The 21,722-nt window shown below is 40.9% G+C and overlaps 1 protein-coding gene across 2 annotated transcripts in view; it reads right to left on the bottom strand.

The window, feature by feature from the left end:
* dennd2b (DENN domain containing 2B) overlaps positions 1-21,722 on the bottom strand; it is a 56,651-nt gene that overhangs the window by 9,099 nt on the left and 25,830 nt on the right. For both annotated transcript variants that reach the window (XM_085454499.1, XM_085454491.1), the window contains exons 4-14: positions 20,824-20,969; positions 14,560-14,681; positions 13,122-13,337; positions 12,642-12,738; positions 12,429-12,473; positions 12,131-12,315; positions 11,286-11,395; positions 10,743-10,812; positions 8,369-8,446; positions 7,281-7,421; positions 7,011-7,159 (exon numbers count right to left, since the gene is read on the bottom strand). In XM_085454499.1, coding sequence (XP_085310625.1) covers positions 7,011-7,159; positions 7,281-7,421; positions 8,369-8,446; positions 10,743-10,812; positions 11,286-11,395; positions 12,131-12,315; positions 12,429-12,473; positions 12,642-12,738; positions 13,122-13,337; positions 14,560-14,681; positions 20,824-20,969 — 1,359 coding nt within the window. The remainder of the gene's footprint in view (positions 1-7,010; positions 7,160-7,280; positions 7,422-8,368; positions 8,447-10,742; positions 10,813-11,285; positions 11,396-12,130; positions 12,316-12,428; positions 12,474-12,641; positions 12,739-13,121; positions 13,338-14,559; positions 14,682-20,823; positions 20,970-21,722) is intronic.

Here is a 21,722-nt window from a genome sequence, read left to right as displayed (position 1 = left end):
CATCAAATGTTCTTTTTTATTATTAATGCATGTTTAATACTTAAAATCTTTAAAAAATGTTGTGTCCCTGAATCAACTGTCACCCCTGTTACTCTGATAAGAATTCCATAGAACACATCACCTGATTATTCTTTTAGTCACATGACACTCCCGGATGTAACATATTTTGGAGGGAAAACTTTCAAGAAGAAGACGAGTAAGTACCACTCTTTAATCAACCCTTTTTTCAATGTTTTAGCAAGATTTTGTAATGTGGCAAAGCATAACACGTCCAACCTGTTACGCTTATTAATAGTGGAAACAATTTTTTTTTTGTAATTTTTATAATATGGCTAATAAACATGTTAAAAATGGTTCTTAGTGGTCACCATGTACTAGCTTGTTGTTCATCATACTAGTAGTAATGGCTAAGTTTAGCATAAAATCTCCCCCCTGTTACCGTCACCCCTGTTATTGCTATGCACTGTAACATGAAATTTCCTTGCAGATTTTAAAAAGGGACATTGTAGCTTTTAGAAAATGTAAATATTACTATAACTGTGTATTCAAAACAGTTATTAATAGAAAATTGAATGTCCTGTAACAGGGTGGACATTTGGCACGTCATGGGTAAAGACTTTGATTTTAAAAAATATTATAATATAATATCCTTAGCTGGACCAATACATTTTTCTTATAGGTTGAAAATCCCTCTTTTAGATGAAATGTTAAAATAATTCAAAATTTTGTATTTTTTGATGAAGAGTGATCACACTGAAATGGCACCGAATAGTAGGAATGACTCAAACAATTGATCGATCTAAACTCTTTAAACGTCAAAATTGATCATTAGATTTTTTATGACACAACAGTGGTGAGTGTTTCCACCTTCTGCTCTTTGTAACTTAACGCGATCTTTCCGTTTTCGAGTTTTGGACATGATTTTGGAGTATGTCTTCGCAGTAGCGATTGACCGCAAAGTAAAGCTACTTGCTGATTGTTTTTAAATGTACTCTTAATTTGATCTGTTATTGTATATTTTACACATGTTTGTATGGGATATTGTATTTGTTTTAAATGTTATATACCTATGTGGTATGTGACTTTTGTTGCTATGATGCCAGGTCTCTCTTGGAAATGAGATTTTTAATCTCAATGAGATTTTTTACCTGGATAAATAAAGGATTAATAAAAAATACCGGAAATGTATAACCCCACATCCGGTCTCAAACCAGGAAGTTAGCATTTTCTTGTGCACAGGGTCTATACCTTTTTACTAATAAAAACTACACCACAGAAATTAATTTGACTCATTTAATTTGATGGAATACATCTATGTTTCAATTTATGATGCCACTCTCAAGAAAAGAAGAGAAAAAAAAGATCCCGAGAGTTCAACAGAGATAAAGTCTGTTCAGAGCTGTTGTGTGTTGAGGTTTGGGAGCTAATCCTCACATATTAGCTCTCATGGGTCTGCTGGGCCTGGTTTAATGTGTGTGACGATGAATTGGCAGATACTCCAGGAAACATGGGATCGGGAGGCTTAGTATGTGAAGCCCAGAAGAAGAGTAGGATAAACTTCAGTATTCAAGAAAAAGAGAGGCAAGGCTGTATCATCACATGCTTTGCAGCTCTGTGTTGTATCAACCAGTCTTAGGACGGTTTGGCAAGATGAATTCCACAGACAGGTCTGTAGAAGACCAAACCACAGCTGTCACTTGCCAGCTGATCCACAAAACCACTCCTCAGTGTTAGGCCTCCTTCAAAGCCCCTAATAACACCTAGAAGTCACACGAAGTCGCAACAGAGTACATGCAGAACTGTATAGCAAGGGAAAGCTCCCAGTGGTGTATTTTTATCCTTTTAGCAGAATGTTCTCTGCTTGCTCCTTTAGCCCCACAAATGGTTTTCCCTCACTTCCTGTGCACAAGGGTCTCCAGCCACGGTCTCAGTCAAACAGCACAAACTATTTTACACTGAGAAATGGCCCCCTGATGGAAAACTCCATACATGTTCTTATTAAAACCACAATAACATCCGAGTTTAATCAAGGCTGTCTGGAGAGCAAATGTAAGTGTGCAGGTGTCTTCCGTTACATATGCTCACCGATGTAAAAATCAGCTGGTCAGACTCATGTAATAGCCACATCTTTCTCCACTGAAACATTTCACATATTTACAGTGCGTTGATGAGTTGAATACCACATGGGAAAGCGTATGAGTTGCTAAAAGTGGTTTTGGCTTTGTACCAGCTCTGCAGAACATGCCAGAGAAAGCGTCTGAGAGCAACCGTGGACTAAATGAAACAAGCACGCTGCAGTACCTGCTGATTTGAAAATGCCTACAGCAACAGCAATAATTCTACCTGTCTGAGCGCTACAGTCACCACATTGATCATAATATTGCAGATCTGCAGCTGCAAAACATGTTGGCAAGCTCCACGGCTGCAGTTCACTTTCAGGCAATTTAGTGCAAAACCAAAAACACGACACCTCATACGTGATTTTTTAATATTTTTTTCAATCGTGTAGTTTTACTGTAAGAGGACACAGGAACGGCTCTATGCAGAAACACAAACAGCCTGCTGCACCACAGAAAAGTGAGCTTGATTAATTCACCATGGCTGTGAGAAAGGCTTTCAGCTATTGTTTTGTTTCCCTTCACAGTTCCCTCCTCTTTTCACTGTTTTCTCTAAAAGCCAGACTTCTCATATTTCATTAAATTCTTTTCTCTTCTTCGCTGCCCGCTCAATTACTCTTACGCAGCTCTTTCAGACATACACTGATAAGTGTATAAAGTGACAAATCAAATTAAAATGATACAAGTACGATTTGGAATTTGCCCTCATGTTTATTATCAGTGCATGGAGAGAAATTTGTGCCTGGTGTATCTAAAAACTGGCCATTAAAAAATTGCAGGTTTAATGTAATTTTTTCATTTGCACAAAAATGCATTGTTAGTTATTTTAATTAAATATATTTATGCGCAGCTGCACAGAATCATATTACCATATTATTAATATCTGTAATCTAATATACAGCAGGAGTATTTCTCTGCTTATGTTTAACAATAAATCCAGACATTTAATTTGGTAACCGTTCTCAGCTCTACCCTGAGGGCTGACAGTGACTGTTTACATAAGCCTGCAGGACTGACAAAATTCATTCAACATCTGCAGGTCACTTGAGTAAAGCAATTACAGAGCAGCACAGCTAATGCTGAGTGTCTGTGATTAGACATCCAACTAGTTTTTACAGGCATCAGAGGGTGAATGACTTTGTCTTTTCAGACTTTTGTGTAGAAGGAGCAAAATTTCTGGAAATAGCAGCAAAGCTCTCGGTTCATTTTTACAAGACTTGATTGAACGCAGCTATTGCCTAAAATAGCTTTTCCTCTTGGTTCCTTCGTGTCTTGGGTATACATTTGAGGGGAAAGAAACATATATCACGGTCTGCTATGGATTATGTGCCAGAGACGGAGAGGGTGTAGCTCTTTTATCACATGAGTCATTAAAGCTGCACAGAGATCATGTTTTAAAATTAAATAAAAAGACTGGAGCACTGCATATACACATGCATAAAACCATAGACATTAAACATGGACTGGTTTGAGCAGATCAAACATTAAGAGGAATCTGTCGAGAACGCTGCCTTATTAAACGTTGTGTATGTTATTTTTGTTTTGTGTAAGTTTTATGTCTCCTTTCTTTACATTTTAACTGACCTTCTGCTTCTCAGTTATTTAAATTTGGGAATAAATCTGAAGTGGGTATTATACTTCAGTTTATATTTCGGAGCTTTTAATAATTAGGTACAGTGTCATAAAAGTTTTTGCCCCCTTTCTGATTTCTTAGTTTTTTGCATTCTTGTTTGAGTTAAATTTCACTTGCCTTATCCAGGCTTGATAACTGAGAGATCCTTTAGGCAGCTAAAAGATCTCAAAAAGCAATAAATCAGACAAAAGGGATTTCCAACGAATCACAGTGAGAGCCATTATCCACAAATGGAGAAAACTTGGAACAGAGATGAACCTTCCCAGGAGTGGCTGTCCTACTGAAGTTAGTCCAAGAACGCATTGACGAGTCATCCTGGAGGTCACAAAAGAACCAGAGGAACATCTAAAGAACTGCAGGCCTCACTTGCTTCAGTTAAGGTCAGAGTTCATGATTCAACAATAAGAAAGAGACTGGACAAAAATGGCATCTATGAGAGAGTTCCCAGGTGAAAACCACTGCTGACTGAAAAGAACACAAAGACTTGTCTCAAAAAAAATCCTCTGGATCATCCTCGATGATCTTGAGTTGCATTACATCTGCTGTAAAACCAACAGCACTTGATAAAAAGATGATCATACCAACAGTCAAACATGGTGGTGGTAGTTTGATGGAGTCGCTTTCCTGCTTCAGGACCTGGACGACTTTCCATTATTAATGGAACCATGAATTCTGCGCTCTACCAGAAAATCCTGAAGCAGAATGTCCGGCCATCAGTTTGTATTTTGAAGATCAAGCACACTCAGTTTATGCAGAACAATAATCTAAAACACACCAGCAAGTTCACCTCTGAAAGGGTCCAAAAAAACTCAAAACAAAACCAACAAAGGTTTTGGAGTGGTCACTCCAAAACCCGGAATTTATTAGGATTTACATGTTTCAGTATGACCTTAAACAAGCCATTCATGCTCAAAATCCCTCCAATGTGGCTGAATTACAACAATTGTGCAAAAAAAGAGTGGGCCAAAATTTCTCCACAGCAGTGTGTAAAACTCATTGCCAGCTATTGCAATTGCTTGACTGCAGTTCTTGCTGCCAAAGGTGGCGCAACCAGTTAGTAGGGTAATTACGTTTACATATAGGGCCAGGTAGTTTTGGATAGCTTTTTTCCATTAATAAATTCAATCATCATTTAAAAACTGCATTTTGTATTTATCTGGTTATTGCTGACTGATATTAAACTTTGTCTAATGAACTGAAACATGTAAGTGTGAGAAACGTGCAAAAAGTAAAACAAGAAGAAATCTGGAAATTTAACCTTTAGATGGTGGTAAATAAAAAGACACCTGGTCACCAAAGTTCAAATAACCCTGAGGGGACAAGAGCAGCTTCACAAAAGTTCATGACAATCCATCTAAGAGTTGTCAAAAATTATAAATGTAAACTTGATGTTTGGAAATGTCTGAGGATCACCAGAAGGTATAAGACTCTATTCTCTGGAAACCATCAGTATGCTTTGTTTATCACTTGAGCTAGATATTACAAAGATCTATCAACATTGACTGCTATTTGCTAACATATCATAATAATACTCTATCTCGAGTCACTTTGTGATTCCCACCCTATGACTCCTCGATGCTATCAGCTCCGCTAATGAGCAGCTCAGACAAATTTTCTCCGGGGACGCAGAGCGCGAGGTCACTTGTACGTAGGGAGTGAACGTGACATCGTAAGTCAAATGGTGACAGTTGAGCCACAGATCACAGAGGGCAGAGTTGCACACACAGGAAGTGCATTCCTTCCCCTCGCAGTCACTGCCCCCACTGATGTTTGTTTAAACTGGGCTCTGATACATGAAGAGATTACTTCTCCACTCAAATCTCCTCCCACTCCACCCTTGACTCCAATGCTCTTAAAGTACCCCTCTCTTTTGTGTAAGAAGAGGACACTGAGTCCTTGGAGACTTCACATTTTACCTCTCCTTTGAAAGCGACCCGTTACACCTCTGATATCAAAACTCCACTCCTGCTTGACTTTTTCTTATACTTACCAAACATCAGACATCAGAGTGAAACTGTTACACGTGCATCTGTCAGGCTTCAGTTGGCAAATCCACAGCATAACCCTGCTATTACACGTCTCTGTGTTTAGAAGAGGGATTCCAATAGGCCGCATGAGACTAAGGCAGCCCTGAAATTTTCTAGATACAACAGATTGGACACTAAACGGCACTTATCCTGCAAGTTCCTCTTCAGAGTGAGTGTGATGTGTCATCGCACAGATTGGAACAAATTGAGAATTTAATTTAATATAGATTCACAGCTTACTGAGTGGTCACGCGGCTGATGTAAGTGATCTCTTGTTGTGCGCTGCACTCAGGAACGCAAGCTTCTTTCCAACTATCCTTAAACTACTTTTTGATTTGAGATGGCAAGGAGGCAAGGAAAACCAAACCAGTCTGTCAGGGCCTCTTAGGCCAAACTTTTTTCCTTTCGGCTGCTCCCCTTTATGAGTCGCCACAGTGGATGATTTGTCCCTAGCATCCCTCTCTGTCACACCAACCATCTGCATGTCCTCCTTCATTACATCCATGAACCTCCTCTGTATTGTTCCTCTTTCCCTTCTGGCTGGCAGCTCCATCCTTTTTCCAATATATCCACTATCCCTCCATGCACATGTCCATCTTGAGCCACTTTAATAAATCTAACACAACTGGGAAAATAAGTATAAAAAAAAGATTTGAAACTAGACCATAAACTCAGGAACACTTTTTGCTGAGGTCACGAAGCACAGGAGCTGACTTGTCTTTTCCCACAGATTTCAATGTACCCAGACGGCTGTTTGTTTAAGGCACTCTTTCTTTTATATACAGCCTTTTGTAAAGGCACAGAGGGAAAATGCCTGTTATAGCCCACACTGAAAGAACACAAGTGTGTTCCCATTTCAGTTGCCAATATAATCACAGTATAAGTAAAACGTCTTTCAGCAGCTCCCTCATTTTTCATCAGAACTTTGTGTCTGGTCTCAAACCAGGGATCATGTTTGTGTGTGTGAGGCAAACGTGTTAACCGCTACACTAGAGAGATGCATCTATATAGAAAATGAAGGATGAAGTCTGAGTCTTGAGGCTGAAATCTGAAATTTTGGTGTTGTTTTTAAAAAATTTCCAGGAGAATTTGAAACAAATTCTACTGGGAAAGAAACAAAATGTCTGAAATTACCCATCCAATGAGATACTTTTTGTATATGCAAATATAAAGTATGCACATATGGTTGCACAGGTCAACTTTGCAGACCAATTCTTTAACTCGAACACTTACCTGAGTTTATCAGCCACGAAGATGACTCTCCGCTCCAGCAGCAGCGAGGCAAAGACGCGAATCACCTGCCGCACGCTGAGACACTTGAACAGACTTTCAAAGTCCACGTGCTCCAGTCGGGAATCGGTGGGCCGCCTCAACTCAATGACCTGAGTGATCACAGAAAGCGTGAGTCTGATTTACTGAGTGCACTTTGCCAAAGTGTACTGAGCTAACGGTCGTAAACAAAAAGCAGTTGTGTTTTGTTGTGCCTGTGCCTGTAGCTCTGACCTCATTTCCTGCACCGGGAAGGAAGGTTTTTACTTTGATAATCTTCCCTGGAGCGGGAAAGGGGGACTCCATCAGACTCCTCATGAAGGGATAGACCAGAGCTGCTGAGATGCCTCTCCGTCTCTCTACCTCATCCAGGATCTGAAAAGAGGATGTTGACAATTAATGGAAACATACTGTTGTGGCTTTAAGCGCTCATGGTTGTCTAGCTCTCATTTTCTGTTTTGAAAAATAGCAAAGGCATCTATTTCCATGCCTTTGTGTGAGGAAAATTCCACCCAGTGTGCCTGTCTGCCTGTTTTGGTCCAAGCTGCCTCCTGTCTGGAAAGTTGATTGGGGAATCGCTCATTTTGGAGGTCATATGATACCAACCCTGTTGCTCTCTCTTCACACACATACAGCTTCCTCTGAAAGCAAACACTGACCTCCTTCTTTATCATGATAACTTTTTTTTTAATAAATCTAATTTACATTTGAAACATCGCAGGCATTCTCTTGCTCTCTTTGGGCATCTGCTAAGGGTGCTTAAATATCACAGGATCCAAAACTAGTTAAAGTTTGGCTCTAGTAAGTAAACACCAGTACAAATTAAAGGCACACACCCATACTGATAGTGTGTGAATACTTCATCAATATGGGGAAGTTATTCTACTTTTACTCAGTTACTGCAGTCTCATTGGGCAACTATATATATATGCACCATATCCTTAAAACATTCAACAGTCTGGGTTGAAATAATAAAGGAATCAGATAAGGCTGAAAGAGTCACACAGAGTGACTGCTCTGTTCTGCGTTAGCACCAGTGAGAAAAAAGCAAGAGAAACAATTACTCTGGGAAATCAGAGGGTTACAAAAAAAGGAAAAGAAGCTGAAACAAGCCTTACTGACAAACAAGCGTTCGGCACAAGGTCTGCTGAAAGTCATTTCCTTCAGCTATGAGACAGGTTAACCACAGCTACAGCACCGCATGCAGAAATTTGGCTTTTTGTGTGTGTGTGTGTGTGTGTGTGTGTGTGTGTGTGTGTGTGTGTGTGTGTGTGTGTGTGTGTGTGTGTGTGTGTGTGGCTAGAGGACAAGACTGAACTCACTGTAGAGAACAAGTCAAAACAGCCCAGCCTGCTGATGACACAGTACACCTCAGGAAGGCGAGGTCCTTTCCCAGTCGGCTGCAAGAGAAAAAAGAATAAACTCTTTACCAGAAGAGACCCATTCAGAGATATCCTTTAAAAAAATGATAACTATAAATGCACTTGAAGAAAGGGCTTAGCAAGGTAGCCCTATACCCAGTGCTGTCCAAAAGTCTGGAGTGACACCTCTTTTCTTTATATTTTACTTCCAAGGAAACACATTTTTTAAAGTGGTCTTGAGCAATAGTTCTTGAGGGTTTCTTGGCTGTTTTGAGCCCAGTCCTTGTACCTGATGATCTTCACAGGAATATTTGTTTTTGCTTGTTAAGACACTTAACACTGACCTATGAATCATTCACGCATAAACAAGGAACCTAAACTCAAGGGATGCACCAGTGTTGTGTCCTCACATCATAGAAAACAAAGAATCAACTTTAGACATTTTGTTACTTGCAGCCTGTCACAAAAACACAAAAACATTTGTTCACATTTCTTTAGTTCATTCTATTAAAGAAAACGCCAAAAATAACTAAATTTAAAAAGCAGCCGTGGCTCTGTCATGGTTTTGGGCTGCACTTCAGCCAGCGGTGTTGCTGGAATTAATTACAAAAGGACAGAAAAGTACCATCAGATTTTGATCTGTCAAGCAATGATCCTAAACACGCTGCATACCTGGATAGAAAAACACACGACTTAACATAATCAGTCACGATTGGCCTCCCCTGAGTAAGAACCTCTACGTTATTGAAGAGTAATCCAACAAGGGGCGATTCAAGACTTCCAAACACTACTGTATATAATTACAAATACATAAAGGGACCATAAAACTACACGGATGATAACGTGAAGATAAGTTGCTTAAATGTTGTATGTGAAGTCTTTGACTCAATCTGTCATCTGAGGTGAAAGTCTTTCATGCGGATAAACATAGGTGGTTTATCTGCTCTGTCTGATCCTATCTGCTGTCCTCTGTGCGCTCAAATAGAAACACCGGGGGCACAGACACTTAAAAACACGGACACAAATGAACACAGGCCACACAGACGAATCCACTTGTCCATATTAGGAATACAATTTTCTCCTCTAGTTTCTCCTCTGCCTTTCCAAATGGATGATTAAATCAACTATGTGGAGCTTGATTCAAGTCCTCAGGAATGCTCGCCTGCTGCCAACTGCTGGACAGACAGCGGGGAGGAAACAAAGTTACTGGAGGAGAGCAGCTCACCTCTCTTCCCCATCTCCCTATCTGTCTCTGTCAACCGTCATTAAAACCTGCTTCCATCAAAAACAATCTCAGATCAACAAAGCGGATCATGCATAAGAAAACACTTTGCTGATCTAAAATTTACCAAGAAATCTAAACAGCACACACGCTCCTGGTAAGCGTCTGAGACCGTGCATGCTGCGTGCACGCTTTTTTTTCCTTTCGTTTTTAAAGGCAAACAAAAATCGCCAGCACATTAGCAGAATCCCACACAGTCATGCTCTCCACCCGCAAGCTAAATGGGAGGCTCAACGAAACACTTCAAAGCATTCGCCAGCCTAATTACGGAGAGGAAATGCTCCAGAATGACAATGTTTGGATTTTTCATGGTTTCTTTTTGTCTTGCCTCGCTCGAGAAACCGTTGTTAAATTCAATGAGTCAGTCCTAGACTCATTGAATTGAATAGACCCATTTCTGTAATATACTTACATATCTATACTATTGCTAATATATATTGTAATATATCTATATCACTAAAGCACTTCTGGATGGATGCAAACTGCATTTCGTTGCTCTGTTCCTGTGCATGTGCAATGAAAAGTTGAATTCTATTCTATTCTATTCTAACTGGGTTTTTATCTTCAATTATTATATTTTACAACATTTTCATGGGCTTTTTATGACTGCGTTCTATCTTTTAAGGCAATATTTCTTCCCAAGTGTATTCAATTTAAAATGCAACAGAGCTACACATTTCATTAAACATATACTTATTCAATTACTGTATTTTGTAGCCACTGAAATCTCACCTGTGTAGTTTGGGTGTTTGTTGCTCTGCTAACACTATTTAAAGTATTTACTGGGCACACACACATGCTGCTCAGCTGCTGTAACAGTAAGTGCGATAATCTTTGTCCGCATCTATTTTTTCAAGCGTTTCACACCCTGTTTAGTTTTTCATGTTTTATTTTTGACATTATTATTCTTAGCGATTTCTTTCCTTTTCGGACAAAGCACACGGTCACATCAGCAGCGCCACAGGAAACTACACCGAGTGTTCAAATAAAAGCGTCTGTCACAACAAACAGGGGCTCAGCGGGGTGCGAACAGGGAGATGAACAGCGGCTTACCAGCAGGCGCCTGCAGTACCCAAACCTCCTGCTGCCGTCCTCCCCAGTCAACATGAAGGAGAAGGTCTCGCTGAGGCCAAAAACAAATATATGCACATGAGGAGCAACGCAAAGACACAGAGTCGTGAACACAACGGCAGATAAAACAGAGCATGATTGTATTGGGCCTGGCATGGTTATACATTCAAACGGTGCAGCAGGTGGAGTGCACAGATAAAAGGGTGGAGGTGTGTGAAAGATTATCATCATTATTATATTGTTGTTGATTAAATAAAGTACAGTATCATTTATTATCAGTTATAACGTCCACTGTGGCTTTGGGTTTAGTAAAAATCCACCTTTTACAGAACGGAGCCAAATGGAAAAACTTTTAACATGCATGAGACGTCATTTCAGAAGCTGAGGTATTCAGCAGAGGAAAACCTAAACCTCGCCTTAGAGGGTGAGGTGGATGTGAAATTTCTATAGTTTCTGTTTTTTCTGTTGCCCAACAGACAGGAAAGGAAAGGAATTTGACACTGTGTGGAAGACTGCTGGACGTACCTGCTGTACTCTGAGACCGGACTCCAGTCTTTGGCATCTGGGAAACAGAACTGGGGAATGGCTTTGAGCCTCTGTTCTGCCTCCCTCATCTGCTTGGTGGGCCTATCCAGCTGTGAGGTGAGGAGAGTATTCCAGTCAGCTCATCCTCCTTCACATAACTCTGTCATCCTTTATTAAAATCCCCCATGGATGACCTACAAATGACCAGACTAACTTTTCTCCTGTTCAAGGTTAAACTCCCTCATGTCCTCTCTAATTCAACTACACAGAGAGTGCTCTCTGGCCGTGTGAGATTAACTTCTCCCAGTGTACACGTCAGCTGAGAAGTAATTAGAGAAATGCTCTTTCAGGGTTTTTCCTGTGGCGTGAATGGATCCTGGTTATTTTAAATTATAAACAGACCTACAGGGCTTTAATTTATAAGCTGTAATAACCCGCACAACTTCAAACAGCCTGCAGGGTCAAATGTGAAAAAAGTGTTTCAAGGCTCAAAATGGGGGGAAATTTTAGAAACCCTCTACAAGATCTTTTAATAGTAAGAATAATATCATTGCAGTAACTGCTTTTATAAGTCACGTAATAATAACACTCAGGAGGTTCTGAACTATTTATGCTCTGGAAACCATTCAGTGGTGACATATCTGTGCACAGTTTGTGATTTCTAAAAACCTAGTGACGTCGGTTAAGGAATTTTATGGTCACTGACACGATAGACTTGATTTTTTTTTCAATTTCTTTGCTTGTTTGCTTTGTTTCAAAGCAATTTGCACTCTCTGCGTTCTTGCTACGCCCCACGTAAAAGTTGTCAGAGGTGACCAGCAGCAGGACCCAGTTGCGGCTTTTACCTTGGGGAATTGGTAGGTGACCTCTGGGGAGTAGGAGTTCTTGGTGGGTTTCTTTTTCAGAGAAACAACCACAAAGTACTCAAAGAGTTCTCTCTCCTGCCACTCGATGAGCTGCAGCTCCAGCGTTCGATAGCTCGGGGCTCGTCGCAGGATGGACTGTAACTTTAATAACCTCTGGGTGTGAGCTGAGAAACATAATACACGCAAAATTGTCAGTTTTTTGTAGAGAATGAAATCTGAGGCTACAGCAGGTCAGTCAATTAAACAGAAGGTATCTGAAAAATGTGCGCTCGCTAACCTTTGAACCTGTCGTCCGAGTCGCTCTCGCTCTCGCTGTTGTCGTCTGGAGACACACAGAGAAAAGGGGTCTTTATGGGTCAGGGTGCTTCTTCACAAACATGTGTTTATGTCACAAAAGGGACACAGAGGGAACGCTACGTGGGTGGCTGAGATACAAATATTTACTCGCTTATCTGGCCAGAAGATGAAGGGGAATATAGAGAAGCAATACCTCTCAGAGATGCAGTCTCAACATTGGACATGGAAAGCTTCTTCAACCTCTTCTTCCCACGTTTAGTGCAGTAAATGGAGTTGATCCTCTGGACCAGCTGTAGACGGAGGAAGGAGGAAATTCTATCAGGAACTTAAGGTTTTGTTTCTCTTGAGCCTAAGTATAGGAAGCAGAGATGTGCACGGCCAAAGCTAACAGTGTGAAATACAGTACATGTGTGTTAAAGGGTGCAGACAAATACAACAGAAAGGCATTAAGGGGAGTTCTTGAGAAAAAGGCAAATTTAAACAGTGATTACACGCACCAAGGCACTCTATCTTAAAACATCTATTCCAAACTGTGGAATTACAAGTGATCCAGAGCTCCACTGACTCTGACTGAAACCTGAGATGGCCTGTGAAGCGGGAACACAGAGTGAACACGGTCGGAGCTCTGCGAGGACTTAGTGTAGGTGTTTTTGTACAATTTCGCAGTGTGTACCTTGGGGATCCTCCAGTGCCTGTGTGAGGGCAGGGTATCGGTTGTGCTACAGAGGCTATCATCCAGCAGGCCGCAAGGTGAGGGCGATACACCAATCTGGGGGAGAAGCAGCATTTCGTCGTGGCTGTAGCGTTTGGTCAGCTGCGACATCCGATGGCTTTTCCTGTCGCTCGGAGCAGGCAAGTGAAGGGACTGACTGCTGGGCTTGGAAGGCAGCTAGTTACAGAGAAAAGAAAGCAGCAGGTTTGGTACCTTTCATTCACTTGTAATAACACTTAGCTTTAAGCAATATCTTTATATCTCAGTTACATTGCGCAGTGATCTGCCTTCCTAGTTTTTCATTTCCTGTCATAAAGAGGTGTCCAACATAAGGCCCGGGGGCCAGAATTGGCCTCTAATATGGCCTGCTCGACAGCTTTGGAAAGAGCCTGAATTTTGGACTTCAATGACAGAAATTTCCATTTTTTCATAGAAATCTGTCATTTTAATGGTGGTTTCAGAGTACAAAGGGGGAAAAGGACATATTCTGTCAATTAACAAGAATTTTTATTTGATTTTATTTTCTGTTTAATAATTACAGGACAGTCTGTGCAATGAGCTACAAGAACATTTTTGGTAATTGTAACAGTGTTTTCTTACAATTTGAACCCAGTGTGGTGCTGACTGATTTTATTTTTTCATTTACTATAACAACGTTTCTTTATTATGTAGAAAAACTGACAAGTAATTCAATTCAGTTTTATTTATATAAGACCAAATCACAACAACAGTTCCCTTAAGGCACTTTATATTTTAAGTTGACCCTACAATAACATAACAATAACATTTATTTTTTAAATTGCACTTATTTTTCTTTTATTAAAATATACCAGGAATTAAATGTGTAGATTAATAGCTTTGCACTGACAGAAAGGTCAGTTGCACCGGTCCGTATGTGGGCCACAATGCTTTAATGTGTTAGTGTCAATGCAAACAAAACATTAAAGCATTTAAGCAGGAGAATACGATTTATTGTGAAGCAGTCACAGGGAGTGGCGTTCAAAGGAACAACTTAAAAAAGCATGTGCATCTTCAAAGCAGGGGTTTTTCCTGTACATGTGATAACTTGAAACGTTTGTCATCTTCTCAGCGCTACTCTGGAAATGACTGACTTCTCTGATGGACTTCTCTATCAAAAGTAGCGGTTCAAACAGTGTTTACAGCAGCGTTAAACAATGCTTGTTGTTACCACATGTACCCCTTTTGTCCCTTCTACTTTACATAGTGTGAGGCATGTGCCTGGCAATGAAGTGAGCAGACTAAATCAGCAGATGGCCCTTTCTGTAAACATCGCAAGGTCTAAACACGTCAAGCTGTTTCCTGGAGTGACTCAAATGAGGTGTGAGATTCTTTAAAAGACGTTATCCAGGTTTCATCCGTGACACCCCGAAAGGGTTACCTGAGGCGGAGAGTTCAGCTTCCTGTCCATGACGGACCAAGAGCGGTTGTTCTCCAACAGACGAGACGTACGGCCCAAACTCCGCCGCTTCAGGTCGACGTCCTCATATGGATTCTCCTTCTCTGTGGGAATAAAGTGAGTGTTCACGATAGAAGTACAGCTGGCAACAGTTTGTGTAAGCAGGCCGTTTCTGAGAGAGGACAGATGAGGCCGAGGGGTCAAAGAGGGTAAATAGAAGGCGATTAAAGGTGTCAGAGGTCCAAGAAAGCCTCCCTAGGTTATTTCAAAAAGGGATGAGTGATGAAAGGTAAGTCAAAGGACATTCACAGTCGACTCAAGTTAATTCCCAACTGAGTCACTGTCCAGATATGCAAACTGTAGTGAGAGAGCAAAAGAAGAGTACATCATGAGTTCCACAAAGACCTTTCCAATAACCACTGGTTCTTTCAAGTATACATCAGCTAAGTATATCATTTTATGTTTGTTTTTTGCATAAGACAATCTAATAAGGCATCTGACAAACAAGAGTTCAGGTCTCATTTGGCAAATTATTTTAGGCCTGCAATAAGCATAGATTTTGCTACCGCTCCATAGTTGTCCTTCAGTCACTAAATGATGGCAGGAAAGCAAAGAGCATGAACATTACAGAGCATAGCATGGCTCTCGCTGATGTCACCTGGCAGGGGACCAACTTCAATAAAGACAGAACTTGTGTAACACCACAGTCCGTGTCTATTCAGACATGTGCTCTGAGAATAGCTTTTTGGCAGGGTCTGAAAAAGGTTGTGAGAAAGAGAAGAAACCACGGCGAAGAACAAAAAACAGAGCCAGATGGCGTCGAAATGCATGAAGGGAACTTTTAAAAGAAAGAAAATCAGTGTTATCTGGCAACAGAAGTGCATCTGGTAGCTGTGTTTTAAAGGAAAACCCGGTGAACCCTCCAACAATGAGAGTTTTTTAAGCACCTAACTTAAAAAAATGCTTGCATAGCTTTGTTCAGTTACCTATTTTTAGGTTAATGATTTAACCTGGACACACACATCCATGCACAGACAATGTACACTGGATGGGGAGCTTCGGGGCGTTATGTTGTGTCATGCAGTCAATTAGTTGAGTGGAGTTATTTTTATGTGCATCATTAAAGCTGCGGGGCAGAATCAGAGGGCTCAGTCTGACCCCACATTGTGCCGCTGCGCCATTAAACCGAAGCTATACTGTAATGAGAGCCTGCTGGGAAAATCATATGTCTCTATAGCTGCTCATGCACTGGAGGGTACTAATCTGCTGCTCTGATTACAAACATCAGGATCTCTCCCTAACACACTCCCAGACACGCAGCATTACGCAGGGAGGGGACACACCTCAGCTGCACACTGTGATTGTACACACGCACAATAGACGCTCTGGGCAGGGCGAGGCTCAGAGCAAACTACACCAACAATGTCAGGATCAATTTACCCTCTAAAGTGGCGATCTTGTACCAATGCTCAACCACTGAAACAAAACTACATCAGGGACGGACGCTATAGAAGAACCTCTGGCAGGACCGCAAACCGTACAGCGCCTCCGTCACGAAGACAGTCTCTCCCGTGACCACGCCGGCGACGTTTTGTGGCAGAATGTACAGTATTTCAGGCACCATAACAAAATTACAGCTTGCTTTATGTGTCTAAGGTGCATCTGTTTAATCGCTCGTTACACGTAGCAGACAGTCGCCCAGATTCATTCATTCGCAGTGGGGTAAGAGCAGACAGCTGAATCATTGTGTCAGTGGTGCAAAGGGTGTGATTCATCAGCTTGTAAACAGATCAATCACCGGCACACCATTTATCAGCTACACTGGTTAAAAGCACTTACACGGTTCCCTGATGTCACAATATATCATGCAATCGTAGTAACACTGTAGCGCAGGTCAAAAAAGGCCAGCGATCTTAAGATAAACACCTAACATCAAGCACAAGTGCCAACTGACAACAAGTGAGTGGGCGTCCTTCCAAGAAAGTCAAAGAAGTCAAAGTTCTCATGGGAAAGAAAAACATTTATTTATTTATTTAATTCTTTTCATTTCTTGCATAGTCAGTGTTCATGTATTTTCATCCGACATGAAAAAGAGACCTCACATCTGGGAACCATCGCAGCACTTTGTTTTATAGGGTCTTTTTTCTAGCCAGCGTTACCAGGGTACTTCCTCAGGTTAAGAGGAACTTTGAGTGATGCAGGTATACTGTAATTGGCTAAAAATCTGAATGTAGCTATTTAGAGAGCAACTCTTAAAGATGAGATGGAGTCCAGACTTTAATAAAGGGAAATAAGATGCAATCTTGATTAAATATAAAACTCTGCACTCACAGTTCCCTTCGGTTTGCTAGTGGGCATCCACCCCATGCAGCAATGTGGGGAGAAAATGAAGACGCTGACCACAACAAGAGGTGACGCTGAGCTACCAACCACTGGCCTGCATTACATCAGCCTCAAGAGTTTGTTGAGGGGCGAATACAATCAGAATAAAGGCTTGGAAGGAATTTGGAACACAGGGACATCCCCAGTGGGTACTTACCCACAGGTACTCCCCAGAAATTGTTTCGTCTGAAAGCAGCTTTAATGTCAGCTTGCTTTGCATTTGATTTTTATAATTACAAATAGCAAAGAGAAAAACGTGTCAAGAGCAAATATGAAACACATTATGGGAGACCTAGACTATATATATATATATATATATATATATATATATATATATATATATATATATATATATATATATATATATATATATATATATATATATATAATCTAAACATCAGCAAAAGGGTTTTTTTCCTGTTTCTTTCCGTACACGCTTACTTGTTGAGTTCAGAGAATATACGGGAGGTTGTTGTTCTTTGTAAAAGATGGCTGTACCGTGTAATAAGATACACAAAAACCCTCATTTCCTACCAGCGTGGCTGCTTCTCAAATGAAACTTTAGTTTGAAAGCTTTTGTTTGAGCACTTCAACTCGAAGACAACATCTCTGTCGAGAACAGGCAAAGATCGGGAAAAGTGCGTCTCCAACCCGCAAACTCTCACCCTCACAGTGCCGGATGAACAATAGGAGCTTTGTTGCGAGTCACATGAAAATCCGTCATGCCTTGACGCTCTATCTCAGACCGCTACACATCCTCAGCCAAAAAGAAAAAAAGAAAAAAAACAGAAGAAGAAGGAGAAGAAGAAGTGCACTGACTGGGAAAAAATGGTTAAGCTTGTATATTTAAAACATCCTACCCTTATTTAGTCATCACTGAGCGTTTATAATAAAAATATTGCAGAGTGTGTAAACTGTTTGGGGATTTTTTTGGGGTTTTTTTGTTTTTTTGCACAAGTTTCATCATGAGCTTGCACATCGCACTGACACATTTTCACTGCATTAAATATGTACCGAGGGAGTTGGCAGCTGAACTGGGCAAAGGGCCTGGGGTCATTTGCTAGTGGAAAGGAATTTTGGCTCCTCGACGCGTCCAGCATTTCATACACAAATCATCTCAGACAACAAACCAATGATTTGACTTCTCTCCGGCGAGAAACGCTTCATGAAAATGTAAGAAAATGATGCTTAGCAATTTTTTTAAAAAGCAAATCTGTGACCACACAAAAAATTCCATCCTTACTCTAACATTTGGTGAACTGCCACTTACTGATTACTGATTACATCTATCTGCATCAATAAAGGCATTTCACTGTGGGAGTTCCCACTGCTCCTCTTCGCCCTGCTGATGCCGGATAGCAGAGTGAAAATGCAGATACCCAGTCGATCTCTACAATAAAATTCAACCCGTGCAGCCACATGTTATCCATTAATCTTATTTTCAGGCTCAGTGCTCACTGACTGCTCCCACAGTGGGATTTGTTTTCCACACCCCACACATTTCTACATGAAGCAAAAGCGAAAAGGGGGTGGGCCACCATGCTTATTACAACTTTAAGAGTCACTAAAACATAATAATAATAATAATAAACATCCGACTTTGTCTGCCAAAGCTTCTGTTACAATCAGACTAATGATATGCATTCAGCACCCACTTTATTAGGTACACCTTGCCAGTACGAGTTTGGAGCCTCTTTCACCTTCAGACCTGCCTTAATTCTTCATGTGATAGAGTCAACAAGGTGCTGGAAACATTTCTCTGAGATTTTATTCCATATTCACATGACATTATCACACATTTGCGGCAAATTTATCGGCCACACATGAATCTCCCGTTCCACCCCATCCCAAAGGTGCTCTTTTGGATTGAGATCTGGTGAGTGTGAGGGGAATTTGAGTACGGTGAACTCATTTTCACATTCAAGAAACCAGATTGAGGGGATTTGAGTTTTGTGACATGGTGAGTTATCCTGCTGGAAGCAACCACGGTCAGCATCAACACTCCAGTAGACTGTCTTGCTCTGTTGATACTAAGGCTACGTTCACACTGCAGGCGAAAGCGCATCAAATCCGATTTTTTTGACCCTATGCGACCCATATCCGATCATGGTATGACAGTGTGAACGGCACAAATCCCATATTTTCAAATCCGATCTGGGTCACTTTCGTATGTGGTACTGAATCCGATACATATCTGATGTTTTAGAAAGCAACTGCTGTTTGAACGGTCATGTCGCATTAAATCCGTCTTTTACGTCACTGACACAAGACAGACACCAATTATCAGCGCTCGAGAAGACATCGTGAACGCTTCCTGTCCATCCAGTGTAGATGTTAGTGAAACTGTTGGGAAGACAACGTGAACATTTTATTTGTACTGTATAATCTGCAGATTCTGACAGAAATCTGCAACTATCCTTTGAAGCACAGCTCCTCTCTAAAACAGCAATAAGGATCATTACTTATCATAACTTAAAGCAAAAATTGGGAAACATAAAGTCCGAAGTCTTTATTTTAAGGACCATCAGTCAAACAATATTGTTTGCTCTGGGTCTAAACAGAGTGCGTTGTGTGTGACGTCTTCTTTTGCGCATGCGGGCCGCTTTAATTGAGCATTAAGACCTGCAGTGTGAACGTAGCCTAAGAGGTCCAAAGTGTGCCAAGAAAATATCCCCCACACATTACATCACCAGAAGCAGCCTGAATTGATCCAAGGCAGGGTGGATCCATGCTTTCATGTTGTTTATGCCAAATTGTGAGCCTACCATCTGAATGCAGCAGCAGACATTTAGAATCATTATACCAAGAACCATTTTTCCACTTTTCTATTGCCCAATTTTAGCGAGCCTGTGCCAACTGTATCCTTAGTTTCCTGTTATTAGCTGACAGGAGTGGTTCCCAGCCTGGTCTTCTGCTGCTGTAGCCCATCTGCTTCAAGGTTCAATGTGCTGTGTATTCAGAGATGCGGTTATATATAAATTTCTGTTACATTCCTGTCAAATTAAAACAGTCTGGACAAAAATCTTCTCTGATTTTTGGCATCAAGAAGGCATTTTCACACAGAGAACTGCTGCTCACTGGATATTTTTGTCTTTTTCGGACCACTCTCTGTAAATCATAGAGATGGTTGTGTGGGAAATCCCAGTAGGTCAGCAGTTTGTCAAAAACTCAGACCAGCCCGTCTGGCACCGGCAACCGCGCCTCGTTCAGAGTCACTTAAATCACCTTTTATCTCCATTCTGATGCTCAATTTGAACTTGAGCAGATTGTCTTGGCTATGTCTACAGATCTAAATGCATCGAGTTGCTCTCACGTGATTGGCTGATTATATATTCGCGTAAATGAGCAGTTAAGCAGGTGTACCTAATAAAGTGGCCAACAAGTGTAACTAGTGGAGCTAAAACTTTTTCACATGATTTGGGTGTCCTTGCCTTTGATTTCCTTTATAGTACCTGTATCATTATATGTTTGGAGCAAACCGATTTGAAGATTATAATTAATGCCTCAGCTGTCACATTACTCTTACAACAAATTTGTATTTCCTTCATAATTCATATGTAACCAGACACCTGTTGTAAAAAAAAATTACCATGGACAACTTCCCTAAAGACCAAGATTGCGTATAAATTGCCTTTTGTTGTCTCAACATAAGTTCAAAATACAAAAATATTCAGTTTACTATCACAGAGGAATAGAAAACATGAAAAATAAATGCAAATTCAAGACACAAGAACCAGAAAAATGTTGTATGTCTTACTTTGAAAGGTGACTTATACAGTAATACAAATTACAGATCAACGAGCTGAAGATCAGTTAATGTTTACATCTTGTCTTGTTTACAGTGTACTGAGCCAGTGTGCTTACCTACTATGTCCTCATAGGCATTCTCCTCTAAAGTGCTTTTGGAATTGGGTCGGCTCCGTGCGTCTGTGGTCAGTGCGCCATTCTCCGTGGGCGAGGACGGATATGAAGACGGCAAGCTGGCAGCATCCTCCGACTCACACGACTCTCTAGAAGAAGATAAACAATTTGAAACAGACCAAGGTGCTGAGGCAAAATTACAAGGAGGACAAGTCAACACGAGCCAGTGTCTTACTCAGAGCATGTCAACACGTGATAGAGGACAGAAAAAGTGCAGGTTGTATTAAAATATAATCCAGACAGCTGGCCCTACTTCTAAAATGCACTACTTGTCAGCTGGAAGAACAGAAACAGGTGGTTAAAACACTCCTAGTGCTGATAAGCGCATTAAAGTCAGCGTTTGTCCTTTAAAAAAAACCCTAAATCAGAAGAATTAATGTTGAAATAAAAGGAACATGCTCCGATCACCGAAAAATTCTAGATAAGTCCAAAGTAAACATGCAGATATCTTACTATTCCTGCGTGTTGTCTGCACAGTGTAAAGCACATGCCACATGTCGAAGCACTGCACAAACTGTTAGCGGAGCTACATCGGCGCAGGGATCTACAGTACGGTCAAGTCGCGCCATCGACAGCTTGTGGCTATAAGCTCGGTCTGAAATTGCTTGAACCACAGGAATGTTAAACACAGAGTCACAGGGATGAATGTTTAAGGATTTCATGCCCGTTTCACACACGGGGATGATCTGGACAGGCCCGACGCTCACAAAAAACAACTGAGGACTTCTGATAAAGAGGATTATGAAAGAGTTATAGGAGCAGACCTTTTTTATGGGCCTGCATACATTTCTGGATAGGATCTGGCATTTCAAATCCTCTGTCAAAGTATTATTTTTCAGTGG

The sequence above is a fragment of the Copadichromis virginalis genome, linkage group LG1 (genome assembly GCF_057382275.1).
Source record: "Copadichromis virginalis isolate Kocher_CV1m ecotype Utaka linkage group LG1, C_Virginalis_male_GT1.1, whole genome shotgun sequence".
NCBI classification, from domain to species: Eukaryota; Metazoa; Chordata; class Actinopteri; order Cichliformes; family Cichlidae; genus Copadichromis; species Copadichromis virginalis.
Note: the sequence above shows the minus strand (reverse complement) of the source record. Positions and strands in the feature narration are given on the sequence as shown.